At 34.6% G+C, this 18,630-nt stretch overlaps 1 protein-coding gene across 1 annotated transcript; it reads right to left on the bottom strand.

Moving 5' to 3' along the window:
- Nucleotides 1-1,253: 1,253 nt before the first annotated feature.
- Nucleotides 1,254-14,606, bottom strand: bbc3 (BCL2 binding component 3). The gene is made up of 4 exons (XM_056473011.1): nt 14,400-14,606; nt 12,045-12,303; nt 8,336-8,532; nt 1,254-2,230 (listed from the first exon to the last, which is right to left on the bottom strand). The coding sequence occupies exons 2-4, from the start codon at nt 12,289-12,291 to the stop codon at nt 2,129-2,131; spliced, it is 546 nt and encodes a 181-aa protein (XP_056328986.1). The 5' UTR covers nt 12,292-12,303; nt 14,400-14,606; the 3' UTR covers nt 1,254-2,128.
- Nucleotides 14,607-18,630: the final 4,024 nt, after the last annotated feature.

Raw genomic sequence — 18,630 nt, 5'->3', positions numbered from 1 at the left:
AACAACTCCCTGTTTACTCTATCATCAAAATATGTACACTTGCAAATATTAACACTGCTCTCCAGCCATTTCCATCACTAGTGGTCTGGCTTTCTCCTTTGCCTCCATTGGAGGTGACCAGTCTTTAAATTAAGTGGCAAATCTGTGTCCCGAAGTTTAGATTCAGCTAGGGGGCGACAGTATGGGTTAACCCGCACACTATTAAATGATTGTCCCTAATGGCTTTAGTACAAAAAGGGTGTTCGCAAGGCACGATCCAACTGTGCTCCATTAAAAAGTACACACACATTCCCATTACTGCAGTAAATATCACCCGTTCACCATTAAAAGGCTTCGCTTTGGAAAATCAATCATGTCATCGTATAAATACTCACCCTCAAGCTTCGGGAAAACAAATGAAGATGTTCTGAATGCAATCTGAGACATTTCTATAACTGTAAATCTATTTACTTTCATAGGACTCAGAAAATAATGATGTATTGATGTATTCTAAGAGGGCTTTACATGATGAACTGATTGAATGTATGCTTTTATTTATATTATTAATGCATTGGTTCTTGCATGTCAGGCAGACTGTAAACATTGTTTGCAGATCAGTGTTTATATGTGAATATATAAACCTAAATTAAATCTATTCATCATTAAAAACGATCAAATCTCTTCTTCAGTAAAAGTGAAGGGACTGAAATCTCTCAGATATAATAAAAATATTTCATTCATGTGTTCTGAAAAGAATCGTGCTTTAAATTCACGAATTGTATTTGCGTATTTATGAGTCGTGTTTTGAATTTAAGAATTGAATTTGCCTATTTATGAGTCGTGTTTTAAATTTACGAATTGGATTTGCGTATTTATGAATCGTGTTTTGAATTTAAGAATGGAATTTGCGTATTTATGAGTCGTGTTTTGAATTTATGACTTTGATTTGCGTATTTATGAATCGTGTTTTGAATTTATGAATTTGATTTGCGTATTTATGAGTCGTGGTTTGAATTTAAGAATTGAATTTGCGTATTTATGAATCATGTTTTGGATTTAAGAATTGAATTTGCGTATTTATGAATCATGTTTTGGATTTAAGAATTGAATTTGCGTATTTATGAATCATGTTTTGGATTTAAGAATTGAATTTGCGTATTTATGAATCATGTTTTGGATTTAAGAATTGAATTTGCGTATTTATGAATCGTGTTTTGAATTTATGACTTTGATTTGCGTATTTATGAATCGTGTTTTGAATTTATGAATTTGATTTGAGTATTTATGAGTCGTGTTTTGAATTTATAAATAGGATTTGCGTATTTTTTAATCATGTATTCAATTTACGAATTGTAATTTTGTAAATGTGTATTGTGTCGTGGATGTATGAATTATATTTTGTAAGCTTATTATTTTTTAGACTGATCTGGCTCCATAATGAGTTCAAAGATAGTGAAAACTCACTGTAGCGTTTATTTAGGCTTGACCTATGGAGTCAGAACTGAGCATATTAGAGTTTCCTATGAGCCTGTATTAAATGGCTAACCAAATGGATGGATATTAGTCAACGTTTTGATGTACACTATAAAATATTCTTCACTATAAAATATACATTATGGGAGGAAAGAGTACCATATATCCTACACTATGATTAATGTAAAATACTGATAATGATAATGATTCATGTGTTCTGAAAATGAACAAACTCACGAGTGTTGAATGAAACTTACAAGGTGCGTAAACGATGACAGAATTGAGATTTCAATATTGTGCGAGTGCTTGTCCTGCGCCATTGGTGACTGATAGTACAGCGCAGTTATTGCTCCTGTAAGGCAGCGGAGAGGAAAACCCGTTACCTATAAAGCACTTCTGGGCTCAGTGTGTTTGTTTAAGAGCGACCCGGTGTCATGTAACCTCCAGCACTCCAGTTTAAAATGCAAAGGAGGTCACTAATTTGCCACGTACTCCTAACTGAAGTCTATCCCGGGACACACGCTTCAGTCACTATATGCTACATTTATGAAAAAAAAACAAACAAACACAGATAAAGAAACAAACATGGCGTCTGATCCCGCAGAAGAATCCCAGAGTCTGTAAGTGTTGGAAAGAAGAGCGCCTGCACTCGTCCCATCCTTTGTAACCCGTGTGTTCATCTGAGGCCGTGCTGGTAGAGGGCATTGATGGTGTCCGAGACCAGCGCCATGAGCCCCCGGTACAGGCCTCTCCAGTTCTGCCAGTGTGGGACGGCATTCTGAAACAAAAGAAGAGAGAGCGGAGTGAGATCATCAGCTGTCTGTTTTATGCAATATCAAAAGTGAAAGGGAACACGAGAGTCACAAAGAGCTTGTTTTTGTATATCACCTCCAAGAATGTGAAAGCCAAAAGCTGACAGACAACCCTTCAGAGCTCATTAATCAGCTGACGTGTGAAAAACAAAGTAATTATCTCTATAGTCTCTGACAAGCATATATACCATATTTACCAGTTTAGTATCATTCATTTATTCATTTTCTTGTTGGCTTATTCCCTTTATTAATCTGGGGTCACCACAGCAGAATGAACCGCCAACTTATCCAGCATTTATTTTACACAGCGGATGCCCTTTCATCCGCAACCATCTCTGGGAAACATCCAAACACACTCATTCACTCTCATACACTACGGACAATTTAGCCTTCCCAATTTACCTGTACCGCATGTCTTTGGACTGTGGAGCACCCGGAGGAAACCCATGCGAACACAGGGAGAACATGCAAACTCCACACAGACACGCCAACTGACCCAGCCGAGGCTCGAACCAGCGACCTTCTTGCTGTTAGGCGACAGCACTACCTACTGCGCCACTGCGTCACCCATAGTTTAACCCCCAAAACTGAAAATGATGTCATCATTTGCTCATCCTTCACCTGTCATGAACTTGTTTGAGTTTCTTTCCTCTGATGAAACTGGTAACCATTGACTTCCATAGTCATTTGTTTTTCCTTCTATGGCATTTCATTGGGTACTGGTTTCTAACATTCTTCGAAATATCTTCTTTAGCGTTCATCAGATGAAAGAAACTCATAAATGTTTGGAACCAGTTAAGAAAGGGTAAATCGTGAGTAAATTTTAGCATTTTTCGAAATATCTCCTTTCGCGTTGTTCAGATGATAGAAATTCATACATGTTTGTAATCATCTGAGAACAAGTAAATCGTGAGTAAATTTTACATTCTTCAAAATATCTTCTTTTGCCTCATCAGATGAAAGAAACTCATAAATGTTTGGAACCAGTCGAGGAAGAGTAAATCATGAGTAAATTTTAACATTCTTCAGAATATCTATTTTTCCTTTCATCAGATGACAGAAACTCATAAATGTTTGGAACTACTTGAGAACGAGTAAACTAGTTTTTGAAGTGAACTTTCCTTTTAAATGCAATATCAAATATAGTTAAAATTCTAAAGTACTCTACACATGAGTATGTGTGCTAGTCAGTACTTCAAAATAAGTTTACTTATGTAAAGCACAAGAAAACTACAGGGACTTGATTTTAAATGTAAAGTACAATTCACAAACACAATATTTTAAAGTGTCCTTAAATGTGTTCTTTTATTTCATTAACATCCTTTTTGCAGACTAAAAGTTTTATTTTTTAAATGTAGTTTAGATTTGAAGTACACTAAAGTTACATATCAACTAATTTGATTATTAAGTGTAAGAATAAAACACAGCAAAGTCAACTGCTTTAGATTTTTTCCCCTGTGTGGAAACCTTTGCTTTATATAAATCACTGTTTCCACCTCTTATATCCTACACAGCCGTGAGGTAAACTTTTTGGACCAATAGGAACACTCGCATCAAGAAAATAAAGCTTTGTGTTTGAGTAGGAGTGTGTGAAGGGTTATGTTAGCACAGACCTGTGTGTGTGTGTGTGTGTGTGTGTGTGTGCGTGTGTGTGTGTGCGTGCGTGTGTGTGTGTGTGTGTCTCAAACAGACAGACAGACAGCCAGTGTCTACGACGTGGAGTCAGGAGAGCAGTACATTACTGTCAACAGCTGCGATGAGTCATGCGCTAAAAATAACTCCTCACAGGGGGGATCAAGTGAAGGAGACATGAAATAAGACAGTGACACTGAAAGAATGAGCCAAACACTGAGAAAAGTGCAGCAGGGCAAATATCAACACTATACTGAAGAGTGCAGGGTTACTACTGCTTTCAGCTGCTGCATTTGTAATGGCCTTTTAAAAAAGGTAATATTCAGGGTAATGTTTTTCTGCTGATTATTTATAACATGATTATTTAAAGATTAAATATTTAAATAAATAGTAAACAATTAAAAACATCTATGTAAAATTACTTCATTTTATCATGCAAGACAAAAATATGACTAAAGATTTAAGAATTTTATTAAGAACAATTCAATTCAACAAACATTATTGTCTATCCCACAGGGGTTAGAGAATTGTCTTTAGACATAGGCTGACACACAACAACAAAACATAAATAAACTTTTATTATCCACAACTATTTTAAAAATACTACTTAAAAAAACAATAGCAGTGGTAATAAATGTCTTGTACTTATCCTTTTTATACCATCTACCAGATGAAAGTAATTTAAAGGAACCATGTAGTGGATGGGAAAAGTCTTCCACAATAGTGGAGCTTTTTATTTTTGTCGCTGCTATAAATAAATCAGTGAGAGGTGTTTGTCTCTCACCAGTTATTTTACTCTCTACGTTACTAACCTTAAAAGTTTATTTGTGCTTTTAACAGAGGGAGTTAAACCAGGCTACAATGTTAAAAGTAAAGACAGGTTCAATAAGTGGTAACAATGTGGTATAAAATATTAACGCCCAACTCATTTTTCTGACATATTAGCATATGACAGCTCTATTAGTCTTCATTTTTAATTAATACATCTCAAGTTTTGAAACATGACCAATATTTGTTCCATCTATCTGCATTCACGCAAGTTAAATCAAATTAGATAATATTGAATTAAAATGAATATAGCATATACATTATTATAAAAGTGATTCAAAAATTTTATTACTAATTGTATTTACAAAAAATAACTATAAAATATTAACAATTATTTGCATCATTAACATACTTTATAATAAAACTTTCTCTCTCTCTCTCTCTCTCTATATATATATATATCAATGGAATCCTTGAATTTGAAGAACTTTTTTACTTATATTATGATTATTATACTAAATAAAATTTGTATATTACATAATATTACAATATAATATATAACATATAATAAAATGTTATATTACAGAATATAAAAAATACAAAAAATGTGTATTTATATATATATATATATATATATATATATATATATATATATATATATATATATATATATATATATATATATATATATATATATATATATTATTATCAGGCCCGTAGGCAGAAGTAGTTTGGGTGGTTCGACAGACCCACCCCCCACTCACAAAATCCAGAATTTGGCCCCTATTTGAAGCCATTTTGTCCCATTTTTGACAGTATGCCATCATAAATTGTGAAAATAACCAATAGAAAAAGGCTTTAAAACAAATATAATTTTTAATTATTTAAATTTACAAATTCTGACTGAGGAAATGAGCTGGCCAGTTTGTTATTTACCTACTGGCTTCAGTTTTTAATATGTTTTTTAGTTGGTTTCTAATAAGCTTTAACAGATTCCTAATTGTTATATTTTAATGATGCATGATAATACATTTGTATTTTTAAAATAAGCATTTTTTCATACTTTATTCTAATTTTTTTATTAAAAATCTAATCTCATAACATTATTTATAAAACTGTAATAAGTTACAGTTTAAACGCACATTTCTAAATAAACACTTTGTGGTAAAATTCTATGGTAAGCACTTATATTAAGCACACAAATATTTTTGTTGGATCAAAAAATGTGGTTATGATCACCATCCTACAAGCTAATGCAGCCAAGATTAAAGCTTAAAATGTCACTAAAATGAAGTGCTTGAACCTCATAATTTAATAGAAATTGAGGAGAATAACTGCAAAAAGCTCCACTTTTGGAGAAAAAAGGACCACCCTTTTCCTACCGGCCTGATTATACATACATTTATCAAAAGATTTTTATTTAAATAGAATTGAATGAATTGCTGTCGCTTTAAATGTTGATCTAGATCCTTAAAACCATATGAAAGAGCTGACGATGGAATACAAGACTGACCCAGAGCACGTGCTGAAAACTACAGGCTCCAGCGAGGAGGACGAGAGAGCAGAGAGAAGTGAGTGAGTTCATTAGGGCAGGAGGAGGATCTGTGGTCCATCAGTCTCACATGCCCACGGTGAAAGAGAACTGTGCTTGTGCACACACACACACACACACACACACACACACACACATACTGTGCTTTTGTTGCTCAGCTCGTATATAGGGAAGTCCCTGTCATGCCATTCTCCTGCCGGCCTCAGTAAACAAAGCCATCATCCAGTAAAAACACACTGCTATCAGAGTTCAGTGAGGCCACGCCACAGGTCGCAGGCTTTCTGCACGTGACACACACTGCCTTTTATTACATCGCGTGTGTCGACGCAGGTGTGTAAGTCTGAGCGGGAAACTGGGACGAATGTGCGAAAAACAATCGACTCTTACTGAAAATGAGCAACGCACCGCACACACTTAAAGGGACAGTTCACTCAAAAATGAAAATGTTTTCATTGTTTACACACCTTCTCGCAAACCCACAAGAGAAAATGTTCTGCAGAATGTTGGAGATCGATAGCTACTGACTTTCATAGTAGGAAATATATATAAATACTACAGGAGTCAATGGCAACTGGTTTCCAACATTCTTCAAAATGTCTTGTGTTCAACAGTAGACAGGTTTGGAACAAGTGAAGGGGGAGTAAATGATTTTTTGGCTGAACTATCACTTTAACTTTAGGTAAATATGAGGCAGAGCGGTGACGTCATGTGTGTTTGTCTGAGGAGCGGAGCTGGAGCTGGGGGGAGGGGAGATTAGCCTGTGTTTACTCCTGAGCGCCTCACAGATCAGATCCTCACGCTATACAACAGGGATCCAGAAAGAGAGAGAGAGAGAGGGAGGAGGGAAGGTTATTAAGTTCGTCCACAACTGGAAACTCGACTCCAGTCACAACACTCACTACAGGCTTGTGAATATCGTATTGATCCATTTACTAGAAGACCCACTGGAGGCTACATTTGAGCACGGCCCAGCACACTCGCTTATAATCACAAACACACAGTGACCGCTTACTTTAGACTCTGAATGATGCTTTGACATATTTAAACTATCACAACTAGACAAAATTAGGAATTTGTAGTATTTTAGGGGGGATTTTAACCATGATTAAACAGTATTTTGTTTAGAGACTTTTGGTATTTTGGCTGGTTTAAGCCTGTCATCATGGATAAACAGATATGATACTAGGGGCGGGGGTGTCCACCGAAGTGTTCAAAATGCCAGTGCTCTTCTAAAAAAGCCTCAGCTGCCAGTGCTACTGCAATTGTTGGAGCTTGTAACAAGTGCTGAGAACGTTTTACAAACACACACTCATTACCTCGCTAGTGTTTGAAAATGTGGCGTTTTCATTAGCTATGTTTCCTATTTGCACATCAATTTTGAAAACGCACATAAAAATGTATGCCCATAACAACAGTAAATCAGGAAGTGAAGATTTTGTTTTCTTTGACTCGTTGGATAGAAACGCTGCTTTATACGCATGTCTTATATGCAATATTCCAGTTTTGCGCACACATTTAATTAGCATATTTGGATGGAAACATAGCTAACGACAACAATAAAAAAAAAAAACCTTGCTCAGCTCAGAAAAAACTCCTGGCGCAATTGCAAGGTAATACACATTGCTTAACACCATATTAAAAACAATGTAAAGATGACATGTGCAACCCACCAAACAGCCAGTAGGTGGCGACTAATCCTTATTTTAATGAAAGGTTCACTGAATCACTCAATCAAACAACTGATTCAAAATGGCTGACCCAACAAGCAAGAGACTCATCATGTTCTAATCAGAAGGACTCCTCCCTAAACCCTAATCTTCAGTTACCACTGGAGTGACCGTTTTAAAGGGCTTAAATCATAGTGATGAGCCCTACCGAATGGAATGCATTTTCGACAACAAACAATGGATCACAGTGGCCTGAATGTCTATCCATTGTACTCAAACTCCTAACCTCCTAAGGGCCCTTAGAAGTGGCCAAATTTGAGCATTTTGGTTTGTAACGACACTTCAATATGGCAGCCATTATTATTTTCACAGCTGAAAATCTCAGCTTTAATTTAATGCCATTGACAGTCCCTAACAACAACACTGTGAATGTAACCAAGCATGACTCTTACCCTCTGAAGGAAAACAGCGTTCATCTCGTCCCCGATAGTCCTCAGTTGTACGGCCACCCTCTCCACAGCCTGCTCCTCCAGTGTGGGGTCGTCCTCAGCGGTCGAGCTGTTGCTGGACGTGGACTCCTCTGAGGAGCTCTGGTTGTCTGCTAGCAGATCTGGCAGAGGAAGAGGCCTGGACACTTCCTGTTCTGTTCCTATACAAAAACAAGAAGAGTATAATCAATATATAGTGTACACATAAAAACATTTTTAAAAGAACAGTGTTTATTTGATTAGCATACATTATTAATTCATAAAAATGACCAAACCTGGCAATTTACAACCTGAACTAACTTTGTCTGTCATAAAACAAGAAACTATTAACGAACAAAATAAGTCTGTTACCTTCTTCATGATAAGAACTTCTTTTTTGTGTTGATGATGTTCATTTGTTGGCAGTACTATATGAACTACTACATATTAAATAAAATAATATTTATATATGAAGAGTTCAGATGCAAAAACTTCCAAGTGCCGTCGAAAATGAAGGTTTTTCTCAGCCGTGCTTGTTTCTGTTTAGTGATTTCACTATAAAGACCATGAAAAGAATCCTGTGCCATTAATGTGATATTACTGATACACACAGAACCCTAATAAAATTGATCATTTTAGACGAAATTTTGAGGTTTTTGCATCTCTTCATAACTCTTTATATGTCAGTAATGTATAATAGAAATTATAATTTATAATAGATTTATAATTTATAATAGAATATGCCAATTTATGACGAATAAGTTGGCGGTTCATTCCGCTGTGGTGACCCCAGATTAATAAATGGACTAAGCCAAAAATAAAATGAATGAATGAATGAATAATAATAAATGATGATAAACTTTAATTACTGTCTTTTTAAGAACTATTTCAATTATAAATCCTACTTAATATCATCATCTTTTTTTTTTACTTTATAGATTAAATTACAATCTATAGAAATCTATCTAAGAAATTATAGGTTAATACAATTAATAAAATAATAACATTATAAATAATCAAATTAAATCCAAACAGAAGTGAATCGCTTTTTAATATATTTAAAAATAAATGAATACATAAGCATTATGCTACTGACACATTCACTTTTTCATTAAAATTAGTATTCAAATGCAAAACCAGCTGTGGCTTTTTAACAACACAGTTTGTATTTAAAGAACTAATTGTGCACAACTGATCCACTGCTGAGCCATCATTTGTTGTCATGCTATCTGTTAGTACTGTTGCAACTAAGTTCACTTAAGGTTACTACTTTAAGTAAAACGCCCCTAGCACAATGTTAACAGTTTTCTCATAAGCAAAGCAAGATATATGAGACTGTTGGATGGGTTCAGTTGGGGTCACTATTATTTAAAGATCCATTTAACACATCAACATGCAAAGAAGCGGGTAGTCTAACCAAATACAGATTCAGCAGAGATTACAATGGTAGAGAGATTTCATATACAATGCTGAGCCAAATTCTCTATTTGTTTAAGAAACTTCTGCAAGCATGCAATGTCACATGCTCAGCCACAGTGGTTGTTTGGCTACGTCATGCTAAGTTTTGTATTAAACTCACATTTGTGTGTGTGGGTGTGTGTGTGTGTGTGTGTGTGTGGTGTGTGTGTGTGTTACAGTATGGTTGCTACATTACTATTACTGCCAGATCAATTCTACAACCACTCATTAACTTGTATTGATCAAATGCAGGCTTCAAATCCTCAATGTTTAGGTCACAGTAGGAAAACCAAAATATGTATGTGCACCTCTAAATGAGTACTGTAGTTGAAACATGACAAAAAGCAGTATCTTTTACTTGCAGTAAAAGCATGAACCCAGCAAGCATTTTTTGTTAATAAAAGGTGTTTAATAGATGTCTAATAGACGTCTAAACATGGTCGTCTTGGCTAAAACAAGGTTAAATTTGGGCTGTCAGTAAAAATCTAAAAGATGTCTAAGAATAGGCCAAAACTAGACTAGTCATCAAATAAACAGAAATGAATGACTACACATATAAAGTCTGTCTGATCTGTTTATTTGACGTCTAGTCTAGTTTTAGGCTATTCTTAGATGTCTATTAGATTCTCACTGACAGCCCAAGTTTAGCCAAGCTGTCTACATTTAGATGTCTATTAGACGTCTATTAAACACAAAACTGTTTGCTGGGAAGTGTGGACTTTCTAACCTTCTGTGACACCTAGCAAGCAAATGACCCGATTTAGCATCAGTGAATAGCTAATTCACTTTAAAATCCAAGTGCCCATCCGTCATACTTGCTCCATCCGTCATAATTGCTTCATACTTGAGAATCAATTCCAAAATTCAGAATTATTCAGCACCCTCGCTTGCTAATAATGATCAGACGTTGAAGATATTTCCATGAACAGATTCTGTCTGATTCAGTGAACTGATTCAGCTGTTCTATTATATCATTGCTGGATTTGTTAATGTCCTGCTTAAACATACTAATAAAGCCATAAGTGTTATGAACGCACAGCTAATTATTACTTTACATTGAGTAACATAAACAGTGTTTGTTTGAGAAGAAAGAATCAACGTCAGTTTTAGGGATTGATTCCAATTCTGTGTTCTGTCCTAGTGGACTATTTGCATGTAATGTACACAGACTAAACTCAGTCCTTTTTAAATGCAACGTGCTTCATAACGTAGCATGAAAAATATGACTATTTCTTCTGAGATCCTCTTAAGCTTACATTCAGCAGTGACTATCTGTAAGTGAACATGCAAGGAATCCTTTTCTTGTTTTTCTGCATAAGTGTGCAGGAGATTAGCGGCGCAGCCTTGAGAATCTGCTGATCCGCGGCGCAGGTGAATGGAGAGAGCGGCACTGCCGGCTCTGGCTTGTTGCCAGGGTAACTGAGGGCCGGTGCAGCAGCCTGAGCTGAAATCCAGCCATTGGCAGGCAGGAATGAGGGTGGGCTGGGATAGGGTAGGACAGGATAGGGTGGACAGCTGGAGGACAGGGAGGAACCAGCGACAGGCTATCAGCTAGAGAGGAAACCTTTGAGGAGGAGTGTCAGCAGAAGTGTCACATAGGGTTAACCGATAGGTTAAAAACAGGAGGAATAGAGACATTGAAACAAAGTGTGATTCTGTCTGACAGGCCGACGCTGTGGACCCGAGCAGCACTTGACAGGAAGCCAACAGTAAAGAACATGTCTAAACATGCCTCAGTTAGAGCTCTCTGACATGGGGAGGACACTTCCTTGTGCAATTTAAAACAGGCAGAAACACTGTGCTTTCATGCACCTGTCAGTTTTGAGATTTTGCTTTTTTCTAAGTAATAATAAGTAAGGGAAAACATCCAAAATCCACAGTTTTGTGCTTGGTTTGTTGCATGTTATCAATTTGTTACAGTATATTACACAATACACATTGTCTCAATATATTTTTCCTGCACTAACCCACAAATCTCCACTTCCACTTGCCAGAAATGAATGTGAATTAATGTGTGAATCTACACATTTAAACATAACATTTTAGAAAACGTGTAATACAAAATGCTTGGTGTTTTTTTTTTTTTTGTTGCTTTTTTAGGTAAATTCCCCAGCATATGTTTTGCATAAACACTTGGAGTCAAAGCCAGTGATTCTGTCTTCTGAATCTCATTTAAATAAATGATGCTAATTATGCACTGCATGCACATATTAATTCAGTGTGTTCAGCATGTTACCTGTATTGTCCCTGAGTAGACTGTCCTGCTGCTGGACGCTGTCCGAGCTGAAGGCATCATGTGAGGGGATGTGGGGTTGTGGTGCAGAGAGAGTGCTGGTTTGAGTGGCAATGGTTCGGTGTCGGTGGCAGGACTGGATAATGCTGCCGTTCGGCCATGCGTCCTGACGCAACACCTCCATCCTGCAGCTGTTCGGTGTGCCAGAGTTATGATCGTCCACCCTGCTTTCCATCTCTGGTCGGGCCATTCCACATACAGTCTTGAAAGGAGAAAAACAAACAAAATGTTACACAAAAACATCAGACCTGTTTGCATGCCAACTGTTTTGTTTAAAAATGCAGTTGGGCTCAAAAGAAAACATATGCTGTTGCATGTAAAAGAAGCATTTTAAAGAGACCTGTTAAAAAGGTATACTCGTGAAAAAAACATATTTAGTCAGATGTAAGTCAAAAATAAACTCAATATGATAATAACATAATAATAAGATAACACTTTACAATGATGTTTCATTAATTCATGTATTTATGTAAATGAACCAATAATAAACAGTACATTAACTAAAGTATTTATTTATCTTTGTAAACATTAATTAATGAAAAAAAGCTGTTAGTTCATGTTAATTCACTTTGCATTCACTAATGCTAACAAGCACGACTTTGGATTTTAAAAATGCATTAGTAAATGTCGAACTGTATGAAAGTATGAAAGTATGAATTCTATTCATATTTTGTTCATGTTAATAAACACATTATCCAGCATTAACAAAGGGGACCTTATTGTAAAGTGTGACTAACAGCAATAAATAAAACTGTAATTAATTTAATAAAATAAAACCACACAAATCTTAACATTTCCAGAGTTGTGAATGTGCATTCATTTAGACGTATAGAAATTAATAATCATAAAACATATTAATAATTAATTTAAAACATAATTTAAGAAAACAAAAACACAACAAATCAAATATTATCAAAACAAAATAAAATCTAAATAAATGTCCAATAACTTAGACTTAATGCAACAACAACAACAAAATTAATAATAATAATAATACAAATTATTATTATTATAAACCAATAAACCTTCAGGATAATTAAATTTAAGTGATTTAGAGATAAACAGGTCAATAGATTAACAAATAAATGAATAATAATAATAATAATAATAATAATAATAATAATAATAATAGTAATAATAATAAGTAAATTTAAGAAATTTTAATTTTTTAACCTATTCAAGCTAAAACTACTTAGCAATTTAGACTGAACAGAATTAATAGTAGGCTAACAATAATAACACGTAAAATAAGACTTATAATGTAATACTACTACTAATAAAACGTACATTGAAAATTTAAGCAAAACTAATTTAAAGTTCTAAGTTCTAATTATAATAAACTATAACAGGAGCAATAAATACTAGCTCTTCTTCATTTAAGAAAAGCAAAATAAATCAAAACATTCCAGCAATGCAATTATCCCTATCTGACCCATAGAAAAAAGAGCAACCTATATTTTACACGTCCACAAGATGGCAGAAACTTCAGCCTCGTGCTCACGGGTGTGTTTGTAAACAAATCCGTGCACGCGATGTCACACACACACACACCGCTTCTCGCGCGCTTTAACACAACCTCACGTGCCGTCGTGACTCTCTACCAAACACTAAAAGCTTCAAAAGCTCCATTCCACTGGAATACATATCACACTTTCCTAATTACGACACCAACTGCGATTGTATCGATTTTTCTCAATAGGCGACGAGGGCTGATGTTGTGAACGCGGAAAATTCTGAAGCGTCGGAGGAAAAGCGCGCAGCCGGTGACTTGAGTGAAGCAAGATTGAAGATTTGACGATTTTTGAAACTGACAATCTTATCTTTTACACAACAGTTTAAATACTTCTTATATATTATCGACACATAGCCAATTGACATATTAAGTGCTAGACAATATAATCAAGCTGTTTTGTTGTAGCTGGTGAAAGAAGGTCCAAGCTGTTTACATCTTGGGTTGACCAGTTAACGTTACCAGCCATCAAAATCAGTTTGACTGACCAGCTGGTGTCTGTTTTAGCGGCTTGAACCTGTGCAAATGAGTCCAGACCTGCTAAAATCAGCAGTATATATACAAAATAAAACATCAAATCTATTTTGCACAGCATGCTGATAATTTCAGCCGCTTAAAATGGCGTTTAATCATGTAGCCTAATGCACTTATATAGTGTAAATCATGTTTTTGATAACGAACGAGCCACTGTAGCCTACTCCCTCCCCTAAATAAGTAATCTTTCGCAGATGTCTGCTATGAACAAAGCCATGTATGTGCAACAAACACTAAAACACAGCTTTGCTTACCTTCAAAAGGTGATGTTAGTAAGTTGATGTTATCCCAGAATCGTGATGTCCTGACACCAGATGTGTGTCGTACTTCAGAAACACTTGAAATGTCCGTTCATGTTATTCCTTAAGCTGGGTGGGATATAAAGCGGTGTTAATTCATTAGATGAGTACTCAGTTAGCCTGCTGTGTGCATGTGAAGATGTGTTGATATGATGACAGCAAAGTCCTTTCACTGTTGCGCTGAAGTCCCTAGCTTTAGGCCACGCCCTCCCGCCAGTCTCATAACAAGCCCTGACATGCTCATCATCATCATGGCGAAGTGCCAGCGAGTGGACACACACACGCGCACGGTGGTTTATGTGATTTATGGGGACATTCGATAGGTTTCCATGTTTGTTTATACAGTAAAAACGATATATTCTATCGCGTTGCCCCTTACAGCAAACTCTGCAGTTATACTTCCTGAAAAAAACAGTCTGTATGATTTATAAGCCTTTTTGAAAAATGAGTATATCAGTATTATACTCATAATACACCTTTTTCTTGTAATACGCTGTCATACGCATGTTATTATGCACCTTTGAGTCCTGATATGTCAGCGCGCGCGCACACGTACATACACAGCCAAGACAGCACTGCACTCACACGCCCACTGTTGTTTGTTTATTCGCACTACCGAGTCTTCATAGTAGTGTGTACTGAGTGTGCTCTACTACTCAGATCTTGTCGATGATTGTCCGTCTCGCTGAGCGCTGCTGTATCGGATCTCATATTTGTTTTGCAGACAGTAGGCTATTGCTTACGACATCGATACAAGAAGGTGACATAACATCGTAAATATGAACAATAAATAAGTCGTGTGACTTGGCGTTAATTATTGATTAAAACACAACACAGAATGTACCACACTCTCGGTAAAAGCAACAAGTTTGAGTTACTTTTGCAGTTCACATCTACTGCATGAGCAATATATCATGCTGTCAATTTTCATATGCACTTTTAGCTCTCTGATAGCCTGATGTCCAGTTTAAAAGATATCAATTACTCACACTACAATGTACATACAACTAGGCTATCTCATTGGAAAATAATATAATATAATATAATATAATATAATATAATATAATATAATATAATATAATATAATATAATATAATTAATATAAAAAGTAATATAATATAATATAATATAATATAATATGAGTTAATATAATATAATATAATATAATATAATATAATATAATATAATATAATATAATATAATATAATACAACATGAGGTAATATAATATAATATAATTAATATAAAAAAGTAATATAACATGATTTAATATAATATAATATAATTAATATTAAAAAGTAATATAATATAATATAATACAATATAATATAATATAATATAACAATTTGCAATTTTTCCACAAAAAACAATAAAATGTAATTTAATCTTAAAAAAGAAATTATAAAAAAATTACTAATAAATTAAAAATCACATTATATATAAGGTTAAAAAAGAAATAATGATACAAAAATCCATTAACACGTAGTTTAAAATTTTTTGTTTATAATTATTTCTCCATAATAATCCTAATAAAAATATGAAAATTATTATTTTTGTTTTATTATACAGAATTCTTGCAATGGAATTTTTGAAGTGCTTCCCGAGGTGTGAAAGTTGCAATTACAACTGGATCAAATGCTTTTATTTCTGGGATTCTCTGAACAAAATTCTGATAATTTTATTTAAAAAAAATTTTTTTAAAAGCTGTTCACCAACAAAACAGCTTGATTTTATTCAATATTATTTGACAACATTTGTTGTCAAATACACAACATAAATTGCTCTCATACTGTTTAATTACTGCCAAGAAGCTTTTGGGAAAAAAAAGAATCCCCTACATGTAAACTGTGGCTTGAAGAAATTACCTCTATGTTACATTTGGAGCGAATTAGATACTATTTGAAAAGAAAACTCAAACTATTTGACCAAATTTGTGGAATAATGCATCATTTCTGTAATGTTTTAATATGTTTTGTCATCATACTCTAACTACTACTTCTACTACTACTACTACTTCAAACAGGTCTTTGTAACAAGTTGGCTTGTTATGTGGGTGGGTTTTTAATTTATTATTATAATTTTCATATTGTTTTTCCTTTTATTATTTTTATTTGCTTTTCCTATGTTATATGTGGACAAATATGTAAAACAGAATCCTTGTCTTCAATAAAACGTATTTGACAAAAAAACATGAAAATAATTTTTTATTACACACTACATGAACACTGGTAATTATATGCACACACTCTCACTGAAAACAGTTATTGGATTTTGTTTAAAAAAGTTTTTCTCTAAAGCAGAGATGTCCAAATAGGGCCCGCAGGCCAAAGTTGGCCCATGGTAACCTTTGATTTGGCCCACCATCCCACATGAGAAGGCTTGGGGAGAATGCCTTTTAAAGAGATCAATATTTCTAATTTGACATCATTTTGTTTGTATGTTTGTTTGTTTGTTGTATTGCTGGGCTACAAACAAAGCAAACTGAAAATAAACGTTTCAATTAAATGTTGTAAATGAATCTGATTTTTAGAAAAAAAATTATTATTCATGCGAATTCGGTCAACCGGCCAGAGATTGGTATTTAATTACTCAAACACAAAAAAACACAAGTGTTTGTGTTAGTTGGAGACCAGCAACATATTGGAATGGCCTTGCATGTATTTAGGCCTTTTTACATATAAGAACTGAAACATCTGTGTTTCTGACAGTATTGCAAGTTCACTAAAACCTGACTGGAAAATTACATAAAACATTTTTTAACATGAATATTTAATAATATAACCTCTTGTAATTTACTTACTGCAATAAACAGTAGTTTTTTGGCCTATTTTTAGTTAAGAAGCAATGGATGTGTGCATTTTAACTTATTATGCCTCAAATATGCACTCCAAACTTGTTCTTGAGACATGTTGAATTCCAAATTACATTGTTTGTCGTTTTTCTTACCAATTATTTTGTTTTATCTATTATTTTCTGTAAGTCTGCTTCTGATGTGTTCACACCTAAATGTCTAAGACACATGTTTAAGGGATTATATGCAGCATTATAACCTTATGAGAGGAGAGATCTCCACTTATCACTGAAAAAAATTATTCAAAGACGATTCCTTGGATTTACTCATTTTTTTACGTTAAGTTGTTGTAAACAATTTATTTGGGCTGAATTTAAACAAACAAATTAAGTTGAACATTGCTCAATTTAATTTGTTTGTTTAAATTCAACACAAATCAATTGTTTGCAACAGTTTTGCATGCAACACTTTTTTCAGTATTCTTAAAGGGAAAATGTGCCTAATGCATTAAAAAAAGCTTGAAGCATAAGAATCGGTACTCCGTATCGGCTGATCACCATGACAAATAATTGATACTTGTATCGGCTGCAAAAATCCTGATTGAAGCATCCCTAATATAAATACCCACTGAACAGATAGAGGACAATGCAGAAGGCAATCAAAGCAAAAGACAAGTGTAGTTTGACTAGTGCATCTCCATTCTGTTATAAATGGGATTTTTTTTTACTGTAATTAGTTCATTATAAAGTTTTAAAACATAGACTGTATTAGTTAATATAAAGCAATGTTTTCTAGTTGTTTTTAAATATTTAATAAATTATGCAACTTTAATGTAATGGAGTTTGGTATATTTACCTTCGGTCCAACACTGTCAGTCAAGATTGGTTTTTGGCCCTTCATAAGAAAAGGTTTTGGCACCCCTGCTCTAAAGAAATAATAAATAAATATAGAAAATGATAAAATAATAATAATAAAAAATGATGAAACATGCATTTACTGTTTAATACGATTTCATTTGCAAATGTTTTATCCACTGTGTTTTCGTAAATCGTGCAAGATTGAGCTGTGCACATTTAATCGCACGACTTTAAACTGTACCTTAAAAATACAACCGGAAATTGAATGTTTTCTTTCTCTTTAACATCAAACAGTCGCTAAACATCACCAAACAGACAAACTTGAGCTAATGAACCTGCACTATTTAATTATGCTAATGAATGGGGAATTCCCTCATTGAGCCGCTTTGACCTTTGTCCAGCAGCTTCCGAGCGCGTCTATTGTGCAAATGCAGATCCTGCAGATGGTGATGCTCGTGGAGGGCTTCATGTGTGGATGTTGAAGCCCCCGGGCCGGCAGATGAAGAGGGGCTCCGGCTGTGTGTGTGCACGGGAATCCC

The sequence above is a fragment of the Danio aesculapii genome, chromosome 15 (genome assembly GCF_903798145.1).
Source record: "Danio aesculapii chromosome 15, fDanAes4.1, whole genome shotgun sequence".
Taxonomy (NCBI): Eukaryota; Metazoa; Chordata; class Actinopteri; order Cypriniformes; family Danionidae; genus Danio; species Danio aesculapii.
The sequence above is the reverse complement of the archived record's forward strand: the minus strand, read 5'-3'. Positions and strand labels throughout refer to the sequence as shown.